The 17,440-nt window shown below is 42.2% G+C and overlaps 1 protein-coding gene across 3 annotated transcripts in view; it reads left to right on the forward strand.

The window, feature by feature from the left end:
- COL4A6 (collagen type IV alpha 6 chain) overlaps nt 1–17,440 on the forward strand; it is a 4,024,271-nt gene that overhangs the window by 1,984,483 nt on the left and 2,022,348 nt on the right. For all 3 annotated transcript variants that reach the window (XM_044057202.1, XM_044057203.1, XM_044057204.1), the window contains 2 exons: nt 5,732–5,767; nt 14,587–14,649. In XM_044057202.1, coding sequence (XP_043913137.1) covers nt 5,732–5,767; nt 14,587–14,649 — 99 coding nt within the window. The remainder of the gene's footprint in view (nt 1–5,731; nt 5,768–14,586; nt 14,650–17,440) is intronic.

Consider the following 17,440-nt stretch of genomic DNA (forward strand, 5'->3'; position numbering starts at 1 on the left):
AAAAGTTAATAATTGTATTACTTGTGGGAAGCAAATACCTCATAAGGATTTTCATTTGTACTCTATTCCTTGCCTAGGCCCTGACCACAATGTGCCTTGCTGTCGGTTTTGTGCTAAATTTAATCAACACACTATTAAGCGTCGGTATATTTTTGCATCAGAATATTTTGGCTCAAGATTTAATTATCCAGAAATGTCATTGGTTAGCAATCCGACTACTGGAGTACCTAAAAAACGCAAAGAAAAAGAGAGATAGACCGTCGAGGTCCAAAACTGATGACGAAGCTTCTCCTAAGCCAGTCGCCGGTTTGCTGGTACTCAGTGAGGTGCTTTCGCAGCCCCTGATACCCGCTACTTTTGATTCGCAGACCTCTACTGAGACCCATTAGGAGTCCGGTATGTCAAGAGACACTTTAAGTATTGAACCCGCATATGTCTCTACCTTGGATGGGTCTGGAGCCACTGAGCAGGCACCGGCTTCTGAGGGTGTTTTCAGGCCTAAAGATTTGTATATTAAACCAACACCATCTTCAAAACTAAGGCCAAAATCAACTTCTATGTCTACAAAACTGACGCTTGGGCCATGTGCACAGGCCACTATGCCTAAAAAACAAATAATCAAAATGGCTGAGGATTTAAATACCTTGATACTATCCCCCTCCTGCTAAGAGGCCTAGGCAAGGCACTGACTATGAATTATCAGATCAGGTTTCCATTTCTTCTGATTCCTCTTCTGATCTGGAATTATCTATTCCACTTTATGAGGACTCTGATGCAGAAGATTCCATCCCTTCTGCTTCTCCTCCTGAGGATTTTTCTTTTGGAGAAACTTTGCATACCCTAAGGGAACACTTTCACTGGGAGAGTCAGGATTTCTCAGAATCTAAAAAGAGGCTTGGGTATTTCCTTCTTCTTCCTCAGCATAGGCCTTTTGCTATACCTCCTGTTCTAGACATTGTTGGTGATGTTTTCTCAGAATCCAGCATGGCTCCTGATTCTCTGCCTCCGGCTTCTAGTAAGCCAGACAAATATTACAGGGTTCCTGACTCCCACAAATTTCTCTTTAAAAACCCTACTGCTGACCCTGAAACCATTTCTCAGGGTCCCAAGGGTGTTAAGGCTTCTACTGCTAAAAATCCTACCCCTTCTGATAGAGACTCCACGGTGCTGAATAGATGGGGTAAGAACGTTTATACATCTGCAACCTTGGCAATCGGGGCTTTAAATTGTCAATTTCATATGCTTAAATATCAGCAGCATGTCATGGGCTTACTTAAACAGAAAATTATGTTGATTTCTGACTGTGTGGAAAATAAAGAGTTGCAGGATTTATTGCATTCAGCTGAACAAGTTAGAAAGCATACTTTGAAATGTGGTTTTGATTCCTTGGAGGCCTCTTGCAGGGCCACTGTAACTGGATCTGTGATAAGAAGGCATGCTTGGCTCAAGGAGCAAAAATCTGCCTGATCGTGTTAAAGCAAAATTGTTGGATGCTCCTTTACAACAGGACAGTCTATTTGGTAATAAGGCAGAAAAAGTTTTGAAAAAGATGGAAAATAAAGCTAAATCTATGCAAACTGTAAAATATTTCCTATGAGTGCAGCCACCCAGGTTCAGTAGGCACTGGCCTACTAAGATCTGGTCCTTTCCAGTACCCACCAGAGCCACTCAGGTCAAACCCAGACACTCCAAAGGCTCCAGGTTTCAGTCACAAGGAACTTATAGAACAAAGCAATGGGGTGCCTCCACCTCCAAATCTGCAAGTAACAAGGCACCTTCCTATGGTAAACAGTCTCAATGACTTTCCACTGCAATCACTAAGCACTTATCTTTTGTCTGCCCCTTTGGAGGGAAAACTGGCAGTTCATGCACGAAACTGGCAACTAATTACCCAGGACAAGTGGGTTTCAAATATAGTATCCCAGGGATACAGATTTCATTTCCACACATTGCCAATCCCAAACGGATGGCCAGATCTGCCTACAAATCAGTGGGCAGAGGTCCAGAAACAAGTTATGTCCCTCATGAATATGAGGGCTATTCAACCAGTACCAGAAAAGGAAAAGGGACAAGGTTTTTATTTAAGACTTTTCTTGGTACCGAGAAAAGACAAATCATGGCGTCCAGTTCTGGACTTATCCATTCTAAATACATTACTGGACATTCCGAAATTCAAGATGCTGACTCTACAGCAGTTACTGCCTATACTAGGCAAGGATGCTTGGTTGGTAACTCTAGACTTAAAAGAGGCTTACCTGCATATCCCAATCAGGGAATCTTGCAGTAGATACCTCCACTTCAAAGCAGGTATTTGCATTACCAGTTCTCTGCACTGCCCTTCGGATTATCTACTGCGCCCAGGGTCTTCACAAAGTGCCTAGCACCAGTAAATGCATTTTGCAGACAAAGAAATATTCAAATTTATCCTTACCTGGACGATTGTCTAATTCAGGCAGAAAACAAGGACACTCTTCTAAAACATCTGGCATTTGTAAAAAGACTTCTAACTTGTCTAGGGTACACCATAAATGAAAATAAATCACAACTGGTACCCTCTCAAATAATTACATTCCTGGGTGCAAGCTTGAATACAACTGCCCAGATGACCTACCTTACACCAGAAAAACAAATTCAATTGATGACTTACTTCAAACAGGTGGCCACAAAAACCCAGCTATCTGCAAGACAAATTCTGCAGGCCTTGGGGTTCATGGCCTCCTGCATCCTAATAATTTCATATGCAAGACTGCATATGAGGAAACTTCAATGGTATCTAAAAGCTTATGGAGTCAACATTGCACAGCCTGGAAACAATGATTCCTATCATTCCTTGCCTGCAGCTAGAGTTCCTATGGTGGGCAGAAGCCTGCCACCAAAACAAGGGACTGTCATTCACTCCACCCCCTGCTGCCCAAACCCTGACTACATTCACATCAGATTATGCTTGGGGGGCGCATCTGGCAGGGAGATGCATTCAGGGCCAATGGAGCCCAAATCAAATGCACCTGCATATCAACCAGAAAGAAATGCTAGCTGTACAGAATGCTTTGACAGCCTTCAAAGACTATCTTCATCCAGGACAACTACTGATAAAGACAGATAACACCACAGTCATGTGGTACATAAACAAGCAGGGGGGTCCCCATTCCTACCCCCTTTGCAGACTAGCCATGGCATTGTGGAACACAGCCTTGACTTACCAAATAAATCTACAAGCTCAATTCCTGCCAGGAAAGCAAAATACTCTGGCAGACGCACTAAGCAGAAATCTGATGCACCCACACGAATGGAAACTGGATCCACAAATCTTCCGCATGTTGACACACAAATGGGGGAGCCCAGACATAGATCTTTTTGCCTCACCTCAGAATTATCAGTTGGACAAATTTTGCACAAGAATTCATCACAGAAAAGCTTGGAAAGTGGATGCTGTGTCCTTCAGCTGTAAAAACTTATCAGTTTAGGCCTTTCCTCCTCTGCCTCTGCTCTTCAGGGTCTTGCTAAAAGTCAGACAGGAAAAAACAAAAATGATACTGATTGCTCCAGACTAGCCTCGCCAACACTGGTACCTGCTCCTACGCAATATGTCACACCTTCCTCCGTGGTACCTACCTCTGACACCGTACCTACTGTCTCAGCAGAACTATCAAATTCTGGACAAAGCTCCAAACTCTGAATCTTGCAGCATGGTTAATCAACTAATTTCACCAGTTACATCTCTCAGCAAACCTGTGATGGATGTCATTTTAGAGGCCAGAAGGCCTAGTACTAGAAAATCGGATAAATGGAAAAGATTCTGTGCCTGGGAATAAGCACAGCCATGCCCAGTATTCCTCAGATTCTGCAGTATTTAACTGAGATGCTTTACAAGGGCCTATCTTTTTCTTCTATAGAAATCCATGCCTCTGCCATTTCAGCTCATTACAACACAGAGCCTCCCCTCTTTTCTCATCCTCTGCTAAAGCAGTACCTCAGAGGGGCGAATAATTTAAGACCTCCCAGGAGAGCACCAGCTCCTGCATGGGACCTCAATTTTGTTTTGGAAAAACTCACTCTGCCTCCTTTTGAGCCAGCTGTGACTGCAGATTTAAAATTTCTCTCCTGGAAAGCAGCTTTTCTTTTAACAGTTACTTCAGCTAGATGGATTTCAGAATTACAGGCTCTTATGGCAGTGGAGCCTTTCATTATTTTTCATCCGGACACGTTGGCTCTCAGGACCAATCCATCTTTCATGCCTAAGGTGGTATCCAGTGTGGCTCTAAATCAGACCATTCATCTGCCAACTTTCTTTCCCAATCCACAGAACAAAGGTGAGCGGATTCTGCATTCATTGGATGTGCACAGACAACTTAGATTCTACTTAAATAGGACAAAACCTCTAAGAAAATCTAAGCAACTATTGGTGGCTTTTGCTGCAGGGGCAGAGGGAAAACCTATTTCAAAGCAGACCATTTCTAAATGGATAAGCCATTGTATTTGTTTCTGCTATGTGCACCATGGTAAACTGATCAGATCTCATTCTACCAGGGCTGCATCTACTTCTGCAGCCTTTCTCAGAGGGGTTCCTACCAGAGACATTCTAGAAGCTGCTACCTGGAGCTCAATTCATACGTTCACCAAACATTACCATTTACCTCCCTTCTCTAAATCCAGAGCTGGCTTTGCCACTGCTGTCCTGCAGGGCCTTATACCTGCTCCTGTTTCTGTATAAATCCATCCTCCCAACCATAGCTTTGGGAATCTACCCAAATGTAATGACTGCAACAGTGAAACATGAAGAACATAGTACACTTGTGTACACTTACCATAAATGTAGATGTTCGAGTGTATTCACTGTTGCAGTCCCAGTTACCCACCCTCCAGCCCCCTGTTTTTTCTCTTACTATACCTCTTCTTTCTTTTAATATGCTAGAAAGCCTTTTTGGTGTATTTGCTTTTGATTGGAGGTATATTGTTTGTGTTCTAAATTATACACACACATATATATATATATATATAAATATATATATATATATATATATATATATATATATATATATATATATATATTGCTCCCCATTTGGGGGGCACCTGACATCTGGGGCAAGAACAACTGATGAAAATGGTGTCAGCTGCATGTTTTATACCCCTGACGACCTGATGTCATGGAAGAAGGGACAGCAACTGACGCAAGACCCAAGACTTTGTTAATCAGGCCGACTGAGGGCAACCTGCAAGCAGATTACCCAAATGTAATGACTGCAACAGTGAATACACTCAAACAGCTACATTTATGGTAAGTGTACACAACTGTACTTTCTTCTTCTACCTTTATCCAGTCAAATGACTTTAATAAGAAATGTTTCTTTTTGTTTTGTATCTTATTAGTTATTTATTTAAGGATGCAGAAGCAGTTCTCAGTACTTGCATAGTGCTAAACAAAGTTAACATTGTACGTTCTGTACTGGTGTTTATTTTTTGCATGATTTCCTAAATGTGTCATCATCACTAATAAATGTTGTTTACTTCTTAGTTTCATTATGTATTGATCATGATTGTACACATGCCTTTTTCATGCTTCTTTTTTCAGAAAGGATAGATTTAGTACAAGGATGAGGTACTTTGGATTGTTTTAATAAATAGTTGACTTAAAGATGCGGGTGGTAATAAAAGTAGGATGAATTTGCATATGCACATATGATATATACTTTCTAAGTGTCAGTATATATAATTATCCTTCATTATATTTCAGGGTGAACCTGGCATACCCGGAATTAATGGAGGTCGTGTAAGTATTTAATATTCGTTAAATTGCTATGATTCCAACTGAAGAACTAACATCCAAAAAAAAAGATATGTGTAAACTGTATAAAGAATAAACTCATCTATGTATATGTATTTATCTGTCTCTCTGTATATCTATCTGTCACTATACAGATGTGTGCATGCATGTATACATAAACACACACGCACACACACACACACACACACACACACACACACACACATATAGTTTGTATATATGTATAGATGCATATGTGTTTGTGTAAGTAGTTAACTAGCTGTATCGTGCACTAGTGTGGATCCTTCACATTACTGAAAAATATATATTTATTGAGGATTGAACTCAAATTCAGATAAGGAAAAAAGGTTAGTGCCATACATATATAATATTAGCTGTTCCTTTTTAATCCTTTCTTAAATTCTAACGTGGTAGTTGATGCAGGTGCACATACAATAGGAGAACTCAAAGCATGGCAAACATTTTTCATTTTCATGCATTTTATATGTAAGTTTTTTTTTTTTTTGGATATTTATAATTCACTCCAACATTACATAAATTGCTTCATTCCTGCCTTCCTTTCTTGCTTCCCTTAAACCTCACTTGTCCTGAGAAATATTCTGCATATATTGTTCCCACAAATGCCATTTATTTCTATGTAGTTTGCTCCTGATTTTTTTGAAAGTTGCCATCTCCAATTCTTTTATATTCTTTGCAATATTTAGTATTTCTTAGACTTTGATTTCCATTTTGATGTAGTAGCCAGTAGCATTAAACTTAACAAGATGTTATCATGCCTGAGCAATTCAGATCCTGTATCCCAGCTCAAAATTGTCATTTGCTTAGTTATATCTGTTTGCTCCTCAACATTGTACTGTGCAGCAAATTTTTAAAATCTGCCAATTCCCAAAAAAACATGTTCTATATTACTTATTTCTGTCCCATCACATCTTTAGCATTTGCTGTGTACTGCGGAAAGATTCTCTGAAGTTTGCTTAGCCTAGAAACATACCTAACTTCTCAAGTTCCTCCCTGTTTTATCGTTGTCATCATCATCATCTTCATCCCTTTTCACATAGATTTATAATCTTCTGCTTGTGTTGGTTATATGAGCCTTAACTGAAACAGCATTAGCTTTTTTATTAGACTAGCAAGCATTTATTAAAATGGGTCTTGTGTTGATGCACCATTTGTATCAGAGCCACAAAATACTATGCATTAAGTGCCATAAGCTACAATTACTTTATCTTCTAGGATATAATTTGTTAGTGCAAAATAAACAGTTAACTCTTGTACTTCGCTCTGTTCATAACTCTTTATGCTTTATGCTGAAAAGTCATAAATACCTTATCCAAGTTAGAAGAATATTTGTATCTGTCATAAAGCGTGCTCTTTTCCTTCTTGAGGCATGGTGTTGCTGAAGTTTTCAATACAGATAACCAGTATACTGACCTCTGTTGCTCCTGGACTTATTTGTTAACAGGGCATAAGAAAAAGCCACATATGCTTATGCTGATATGTCCAAGATAAGTTCAAGACTGTAGCAATATTCAAGTAGTACATCCAAATGTATGGCACAAATCTGCAGGGCATAAGCAAATGAGTTGCCCCCTGCTTCCCTGTGGTGGTTCTGGCAAAGTTTAGAGTTGGGATGTGCAGTTTTTATGACATGTCAAAGTGTGCACATGGCTTGTATGCATTATTTATAATGAAGTTAAAGCTGCCATGCATACCTCAGTGTGTCACCTCTTTTATGTGATATAAGAGGGTTTTATGCATAAACTCATGTTGCTAAGGACTGTCCATGCATGAATGGCTTAAGTATACCCTCTACAACCTAAACATGCATAAAAGGGATTGCAGTATGAAACCTCTTATACACAGAGTTACTGGTGGCAATTCTGTTCAGCACTGCAAAGGTTTAGTCTGCACAGTATGTCACTATGAAGTCCTTGATTTAGTTCATACCTTTTGGTAATGAAGGGTGAGAATGGGTACTTGAAGAGGTTTTCCGTAGGGTGCAGGGACTGAGAACAGCTTTGATTAAACAGTTTGAACATGGAAAGAGCACTATTTTGCTGTTCTCATGTAAATGGAAAATTTACATGTGACAAATTCGTTGATGATTATGTTTAGACACAGCATGGCTTGAAATATTTGGGATCAGAGAGTGTTATTTCATGCTGGCATTTATTCAGCTGACATTCTAAACTGATAAGTGCTCTTAGTTAATACCAAGATAATTACAAAGAATCAGACAAAATCTCAGCAAAGCAAAAATACATTAAACACCAACAAAAAATAAACCAAGAAAAAACAGGAACGAAAACAGTCAAGGGATCAACTCCAAATCTCAGCACCAGCACTAATTTGTAAGTAAAAACACAAAACAGTGGATGTTAAGTTGTCAATCTCGCCTTCATTCTTGCTGGATGGGTTCGGAGCCGATCCTCGGCTCCGACTTGGCCAATACTAAAGCTCGAGAGCTTATTCCACCGGCTCGAGGCTCCCCTATATCCCACAATGCTAGGCGGTAACTACCCAGATCTCGTTTGCCGCTTAGCTGACGAGGTGCTTTCTTCTACTGGCTCTGGCAGGTTAGTGAGTTTTCTTGTTAAAAAAACTTAGAATTCTACCCCTATCCTTTCTATTTAGTTTAGTTTTTATACAAAGTGTCCCTTTAGTTTAAATTGGGTCCCCCTTGTGCTTGTATTCCCGTTTTATCCCCTTTTTAACTTTTAGGCCTTTGGCCCACTCCCTTTTTTTCCCTGTCCTTTCAGTGTGACTGGATTTTTATTTGGTTAAAGGGTGTGTCTGTGTGTTATGTTTGTGTTACATACAGTATTTTTAGGATGTCTAAAGACTCCAAGGTCTCAGGCTTCAAGAAGTGTGATTCGTGCTGTCAGAAAATGTCTCTGACAGATGGTCACACTTCTTGTGTCTATTGCCTGGGACCTTTGCACCTGCAGGACTCATGTGCTGTTTGCCATGCATTCAGCCCTAGAGTCCTGCAGGAACGCAAAAACAAACTCATACTTCGTGGTTTGTTAAAGCCTGAAGGCCCCCTGACCCAGTCTGCATCGGGGAAGCCTTCAAAGACTTCCAGGCCGTCAGCTCCAGCTTCAGAGTCGTCTCCTGGGAGCATTAAAGATGCTTTGACATCGGCTCCGGCTGGAGTCGATGTTTCGAAGTCTCAAACTGTTACCTCGGCTCCGGCCGGAGCCGAGGTTGTCAAGACTCAGTTGGCTCCGATAGGCTTATCGGAGCTACATTCAAAGAAGAGGTCGAGGTCCCCTTACATCAGCTCCATCCACTCAGCTCCGGGATCCCCTCTTCTGTCGGAGCGGAGCCATAGGTCTCATTCCTCTCAGTCCTCCAGGCTGTCCGACCATGACTTACAAAGGGTGGTGAGTAGACTTCTCAAGTCCGAGGCACTGGCCCAAATGCTGCATAGCCCTACTCAACAGTCAGCGGCTATTCCCATCCCTGATTCTATTCCTCCTCCGACTCCTTTGAGTTCGGAGCCGGGGCTCATCGGAGCCGTGGCTGTCGGTGCTTCGGAGCCGATACCTTCCCTTTCGGCTCCGTCGTCTGCTCCGATTTCCTCCTTGGAGGGATCTCGGTGCCGAGCTTCCCTCGTCGGCTCCGAGGGGGCGAGTGGCATCGGACCCTTGTCCGACCCCGTTCTCCCTCTCGGAGCGTCGGCGCTGGTGAGTTCGGCTCCGACATCGGCCTCGGAGCCATCCCTGTCAGTGCCGGGGGGGTCCTTGTCTCCTCGGAGCAGGGACCTTTGGCCTTGGCTGATAGGGGCGCCTTCGAGGTCATGCGGAGCGTGCTAGACCCAGGGTCTACCCCACAGTCGGCTCCGTCAGCTCCTCCCTCTTCAGTGCCTGCGGTGGTTTCTACCCACCCCCTTGTAACAGACCGTAGAGAGCCAGCTCCTCAAGTTTCCCCATTGGGAATATCCTCCTCTTCCGAGGCCTCTCCTGATCTGGTAGGAGAACCCCCTCGGAAGAGACAGTGCAAGAGAAAGCACATTGACTCCCCTGAGTCTATCACCTCTGACACCGACTTGGAGGAATCTGAAGGTTCCCCTCAGTCCCCCTCTGAGGATGTCTCTTTTGCTGACATCCTTGAAATCCTGAAACAGAGGGGGAACTGGCCCACCCTTAACCCTTCAGAGGACGAGTCGGTTTACCTTGAGGCATTTGGCTCTCGCCCTTCCACCTCCTGGGTGTCTCCTCCCTTTGACCCCCTCATGGAAGTGGTGGCAAGTAAGGCTTGGATGGCCCCTGATTCAGTGGAACCTACCCCAAGGAGGCCATCAAAATTTATTACTGCCCCAAAAGAGAAAGAGTTTCTATCTAAAGGTGTCTCTGTTGATGCCATGGTGGTGGCCGCAGCCACTAAGAAGGAGTTAGCCGATCCTTTGGTACCTGTCCATCCTCCTAATAAGGAGTCTAGGACCATGGACAGGTACGGTAAGCGGATGTTTTCATCAGCGACCTTTTCCATGCGGTCGCTGAACTACTTGTGTCACTTCACCCATCTCCAGAGGGATTTGCTCAAGGATATGGGTGAGGCCATGCAGGATCCAACAGCTGAGGGGTTCCAAGACAAAATGAACTCCCAGTTAGCAACCCATAATTTGATTGTCAACTCCTCCATGCAGCTTATCTCATATGTGGCTGATGGGGCAAGTAGGGCCGCAGGCACAGGTGTAGCTTTACGACGTCGCGCCTGGATGCGGCTTTGCAATTTTGCGGACCCTTTCAAGGCATCCTTCACCAATTCCCCCTTTGATGGCTCAACGTTGTTTGGACCTCAGGTGAAGGATACATTGACTAGGTGCGAGCAGGAAGGTAAGACTCTCTCTGCCGTGGGTGTCCGTTTTTCTACCCCTTCCAGACCTTATCCAAAAGGTCAGGGGGGGGTGTGGATCTGCAAACCACAGGGAGTCTCATCTGATGCACAAAGTCGATTCCCCTCTAGAGGCAGAGGGGGGAATAACAATAGACGCCGCCCTAGGGGCAGAGGTGGTCCGCAAAACCAGGGTAGCAGAGAAACTTTCTCTGATAAACCCTTTCAGCATCCCTGAGGAGCTGCCCGGCTGTCCACCTTCAGAGGCAGTCGGGGGAAGATTATCACTGTACCCAAAAGCCTGGCTTTCCCTCACTCAAGACAAATGGGTACAGTCAATCATATCCGAGGGTTACAAAATTCCCTTTATTCACATCCCATCCCAACCCAAAGGATCCCTTCCAGACATTCCACCCAGTCTAAGGGAACAAGCAGCATTAGAAATATCAAAGCTGCTGTCAAAAAGAGCTGTCCAACCAGTCCCAGCAGACCAGCAAGGATCCGGAATCTACTCCAAATTCTTTTTGGTACCAAAAAAAACAGGGACTGGAGACCAATACTGGATCTCAGCAAGTTAAACAATTATATCAAAAAAACAAAATTCTGGATGGTCACACTACAGTCCATTCTACCCTTCTTGGATCAGGACAATTGGGTATGCTCGATAGACCTTCAGGATGCGTACTACCATATCAAAATGCACAGACGCTCCAGGAGGTTTCTCCACTTCAGGCTGGGAGCCAGTCACTACCAGTTCAGAGCCCTGCCCTTTGGTCTAACTACAGCCCCCCGAGTGTTTACCAAATGCATGGCAGTGGTCGCCGCTCACTTGAGACATCAAGGATTCCAGGTGTTTCCATATTTGGACGACTGGCTCCTTACTGCCACCACCAGACATCAACTGCTTCTATCCAGAGACTTCACTATCCAAACTTGCCAAGCTCTAGGCATTTCAATAAATTTCGAAAAATCTGCCTTGTCGCCTTGTCAATCTATTACCTTTATAGGCACCACCTTAGACACAGTCCATCTTTCCGCCAGACTTACAGAGCAAAGAGTATTAGATATCCACAAACAAGTTTACCTTCTACTTCAATGCAACAAAGTCAAAGCCAGGGTAGTTTTGAAGGCATTAGGACTCATGGCAGCTACTATTACACTTCTCCCCTTAGCTCGTTTTCACATGCGGATCCTCCAGTGGATGCTGTTTACTCAATGGTCCTTCCAACAGCTCCCGATGTCTCACATCATCTTACTAACTCAATCATGCAAGAATCACCTGTCTTGGTGGATCACATCACCTCAAGTTCTCCAGGGCAGACCCTTCATCCCCCCCCATCGCCATGGTGACAACGGACGCCTCCCTGATCGGGTGGGGGGGGGCATTATCAGGGCAGGACAGTCCAGGGCACATGGCAACCTTTCGAGTGCTACTTGCACATAAATGTCTTAGAGATGAGAGCAGTGCTTTTAGTGTTGCAAGCCCTTCAGGACTCTCTTCCCACAGGGACTATTGCATTTCAGACGGACAACAGGTCCGTAGTGTGGTACATCAACAAACAGGGCGGAACTAAGTCCTACCCCTTATGTCGAGAGGCACTCAGACTTTGGCAGTGGGCGATTTCTTCTCAGCGTTTTCTGATAGCAACGCACATTCCCGGGAAGTCCAACGTGATTGCGGACAAGTTGAGCAGGGCCATTCTCATGCCTCACGAGTGGTCTCTAAAAAAAATCAGTGCTGGAAGAAGTCTTTCAAAGATGGGGCCAGCCTTGCTGCGATCTTTTTGCTACTCCCCAAAACAGCAAGTCTCACAACTTCTTCACTCTATTCCCGTTACCAGGCCATCCCACCAGAGACACTCTAGTCCACGATTTGCCCTGGGGACTTCTGTATGCTCCCCCCCCTTCCACTGATCTCTCAATTAATTCAGAAAGCTATCGCCTCGAGAGTCACCATGATCCTCATTGCCCCTTTCTGGCCTCGACAGATATGGTTTCCGTTCCTCCATCATTACCTGTTGGAGCAGCCTTGGCATCTGGACCCGGTGCCAGATCTTTTGACCCACCAGTCGGGCCAGCTGCACCACTCCCTTCAATCTCTCAACCTCACAGCATGGTTTCTCCGATTCCTACCCTAGCCAGGCTTCCCTTAATCTCTCATTCGGTCCGTAACATCCTGATAGCCTCTCACAAGTCTTCAACCAGGAGGATTTACAATAGTAAGTGGAAACGTTTTTCCTTCTGGGCAGCATCAAAAAATATAGACACCTTCACTGCACCTATCCAGTCTATCCTAGACTTTCTGGCAGAGCTCTTTCATGTAGGCTCTTCCTCATCTACCATTAGAGTACAACTAGCTGCTGTATCTAACTTTCATGTAGGTGCCTCGGACTCCAGTATCATGTCCCATAAACTCTGCAAAGCATTTTTAAGAGGTGTCTTTCTGCTCAAGCCCCCAATCAAAGATCCCCCACCTCAATGGGACTTGAATTTAGTCCTAGCATCCTTGATTCTCCCCCCCTTCGAACCTGCGGCTTCATGCCCTCTTAAGTTTCTCTCATGGAAAACACTTTTTCTAGTAGCCATCAGCTAGAAGAGTATCTGAACTTCATGCTTTTTGCAGTCGTCCTCCTTACTTAGTTTTCCATAAAGACAGGGTGTCCCTCCGGACTAATCCGTCCTTCTTGCCTAAGGTTTCCTCTGAGGCAAACCTAAACCAGACGATTGATCTTCCCGTCTTCTTCCCAGATTATTCCAACAGGTCGGAACAAAAGTTACATTTTCTAGATGTTCACTGCCAACTTAGATATTATTTAGACAGGACTAAACAGTTCAGGAAATCTGATCAGCTTTTTCTGTCTTATGCGGAAGGTAAATTGGGTTTTCCAGTTACTAAAGTGTCCCTTTCAAGATGGCTTACCTCTATAGTTACCTTCATCTATGAAATCAGACATCAAAAACTGCCTTCAAGACCTAGAGCTCATTCAACTAGGGCATTAGCTACATCTGTAGCTTTTCAGGACAGGCTACCAATAGATTCCATTTGTGCAGCAGCCACATGGGCTTCTCCTCATACCTTTATTTTGCATTACAAATTGGATATGGCCTCCAGAAACCGTGCCAACTTTGGTTCCACTGCTCTCAAGAGTCTGTTTCGATAGGCCACCCGGGGTAAGGTGCTAGGGACGCGGTCCCATCCATCAAGAATGAAGGCGAGATTGACAACTTAACATTAAGAAGTTATGTACCTACCATAACATTCCATGTTAGTTGTCTTCTTCTCGCCTTCTTTCTTGCGTCTCACCCTCCTTCCCCCTAGCCTGGACAGACCGATAGGAATATTTGGGATCTTCCACTGGGATTTTTTCCTTCCCACATGTTCTACCACCTCTATTCTCCCTTTTTATGTTTGTGGTAGCTTGCCTACAGGTTTATATATAGAGGTGGGTTCCTTTTTCTCTCTTCTCCATTCTATGGAGACCAGAACTGCTTGGTTTTAGCTATCAAAAGAGATCTGAGTAGTTACCGCCTAGCATTGTGGGATATAGGGGAGCCTCGAGCCGGTGGAATAAGCTCTCGAGCTTTAGTATTGGCCGCGTCGGAGCCGAGGATCGGCTCCAAACCCATCCAGCAAGAAAGAAGGCGAGAAAAAGACAACTAACATGGAACGTTATGGTAGGTACATAACTTCTTATTACCACACAAATCCTTTATTTTGACACTCCAAAAAGACTTTTAATTAAAATAAAATAAGCGCTTTTGTCCCAGAATTTTCAGAACTTCATCAGATCTGGATGTGGGATGAGTCATTCACTGGTGAATAAACTGGTAGGTGACTAGAAGCTGAAATGGAACTTGTTTTGCAGAAAGACTGTAAGAAATAAATTGTAACCATGGTTTGTTGTCAAGATTAGAAGTAACAATCTTGTCTATGTTTAAAAATATTTCTGTTTTTTTTTCCTTAGGGTGAAACTGGTTTTCCAGGAATGCCAGGTCCTGCTGGCCCTTATGGACTACAGGGTCCTCCAGTAAGTATATGTATATATTTATGACCATATCTGTCTGTTTAATGGGTATTTTAAACATATTTTGAATTCTTGGTGTTTGCCAGTCAAACTGAATGAATCTGGGGTGACCCTACCTGATAAGATAAGCCTGGGGTACATACAGTATGAGATCAACTGAAATTTCTGATTTTTAAATAAAATGAACAAGAAATTGTAATATGTGCCATGTGAGCGCACAGTTGCTGAAGCCATTACAGGTTTCTGACCAGGAAATTAATGAAAATACCATGCATCACTTCTTTCCCTTGCAGTACTGAGTTTGAAAATGAGATTGTCATATTGTCACATGACCTTTTTTCATCAACTTATTCAGAGCCAGAACAAAAGTTGAAAGGGGGGATTTTTTTTCTGGCCATCATTTTTACTGGATTCAGCTTACTGGTTTCTTTGTATATGATTCACAGGTGAAGCTTTCATAACACTAGCAGAAGGAAAGATCTTTGCATTCTTTGTTTACCAAAGCGATGCTACAAAATAAGGATAGATTCCTAGTACTAGCAGGACATTCCTTTTTAGTTTATTTCTGAAAACTGTTTTATTTCATAATTAAGTAAAACTGTTCTCAGGGTGCACTTCAACTCTGTCTGCACTTTGTTGAAGTTAATAAACAATACATTCGTGGGTAAGGATTATTTGTTTCACCCTGGAGAGATAATGGCAGAACAATTGCTGCTACAGAGGTAAATCCAAAATGTCAGTCTGAGTGGAGAGATGGTAAAATTAGCAACAAAGGAGAGTAGTATTGCTGGAATTGAATTTATCCTTAAGTCTTGGTGAGTACCTTCAGTACCTTCATGAGGAGAGCCCTGTTTTTTTTTTTTTACAAAGTCTCACCAAGGTGACATTGATATATGAACTGTATTTTATATAGCATATATCACGGACAGAAGTAGGTTAAAAAAAAATAAAAAAAGCTGAGTGCACAAGTCCCAGGATAAAAAAAGTGCCCAGTCCTGATAATTACACTGGTGCCAGGACTGGAAACAGTGATAATGTCCACAAAATCCCTAAAACTGATTGGCCAAAAAAAGATCCATAAATATGATAGTGGACTATTCAGGATAAGAAAGAAATTATATATTCTTATTATACAAGTAGCCCAGAAATTCAGGACAGAAGACATGCAAAAAGATTAAGAGAGAAATTAGAGGAAAGAAAAATACTTGCATAAGAAAAACTGTCAAAAGCTTCAAATGCAAATGTGTGTTCATTAATACAACAGATTTATGAAAAACATTATATAGACCAAGAAACTTTGGGCCGTTTGGAAAAGAACTAATTAAGGAAGTGTGAAAATATACAGAATAAAATCTAGAGATTTTTGAAAGGTATAAAAAAGAATTATGGACATGAGAAAGAGAGATCTGATATGGTGCAATATTTATGCAAGGGAGAAAGCCAAATTAATCAATACAAAAAAACAGCCTCAAAGATATTCAAAGAGAAATGCAGACAAAGGGACCCAGATATGCAAAATTTCACAATACAAAAAATAAGATCAGAAAGGGGGAATGTAGAACAGAAAATTAGTAAAGCAGAAGTAAAAAAAAATAGAAGCTGAAGTTATGAAATACCTGCGAAGTGAAGTATTTAGCATAGAAAGTCTAACACAGGTTATGTATATCACAGCATGATGGAACATTGAATCCCCCAAGTAAGTTGAAACAGTAGGAGCAAGAGACATCAGAAGAAGAAATATGGACATGGGAGAGAAAAAAAGATTTAATATGGTGCAATATTTATGCAGAGGAGAAAGCAAAGTTAATCAATACAAAAAGAATAACACCAAAATATTTGAAGAGAAATACAGACAAAGTCATCCAGATATAGAAAATTTTACAATACAAAAAAATAAGAAAACAAAGAGGGAAAGTAGAAAGGAGGATTATTAATGGAGAAGTTAATGAAGTAGTAACTGACGTTGTGGATTATCTGTAGACTGAAGGATTTAGTGTAGAAAAATCTAACTCCGATAATACCACAGTAGGATACAGTAAAGAATCCCTAAATTAAGGAGAAATCAGTTGAGTGGGAAATATCTGATCAGTTGCCATGTGAAAATCTTTGTAGCTTTCTGTAGGAAACCAGTCTACAAGTTCATTTGGAGTTGCACAGCAAGGGAAAGAACAGGAAACTGTGGCAACTCTGATGCAGTCAATGTTGTGGAGTGATAGGCCGGTGAGTTCCCATATAAAACAGCAATGGATTAAACAGGATGAAACTGTAGAGACTGTGGCACAGGAAGATGATCAGGAAATGGAGAACAAAGAATGTGCGCTCAGTTTAGAAGAAAATGATCTAAGGGAAGAGTTGCTTGACTTAACAGAGATAGATATACATATTAAGATCAATGAAAGAAATAGTCTACAGAATGTCAGTAAGACCTAAAATGTTAGAAGTTTGATAAAACAAATGAACACAGAGACTGTTCATAGTAATTCATGTGATATAGTAGAAGTAAATAAGATATATTACTGCGCAGCTAAATTAATAACAGATACAAATCTTACCACAAAATCACTGGGCAATAAGGGAAAGGAAGGGGAGAAATCGGATGCCATTATGGAAGTATAGAATAGAGAAAACTGTAAGACAATTAAGACAAAAAGTGTCACTGTTAGAAGAGTACAGAAGAGAGAATGCTCAGAAATATAGATGTGATAAAAGCATTGTGCAATATCAGAACAGATCAGGATCTATCATACACTGTTGCAAATAACAAACTAAAGATATCAGCACAGGCAGAAAAACT

This window comes from Protopterus annectens, chromosome 15.part0, assembly GCF_019279795.1.
Source record: "Protopterus annectens isolate FY-2018-M chromosome 15.part0, PAN1.0, whole genome shotgun sequence".
Taxonomy (NCBI): Eukaryota; Metazoa; Chordata; order Ceratodontiformes; family Protopteridae; genus Protopterus; species Protopterus annectens.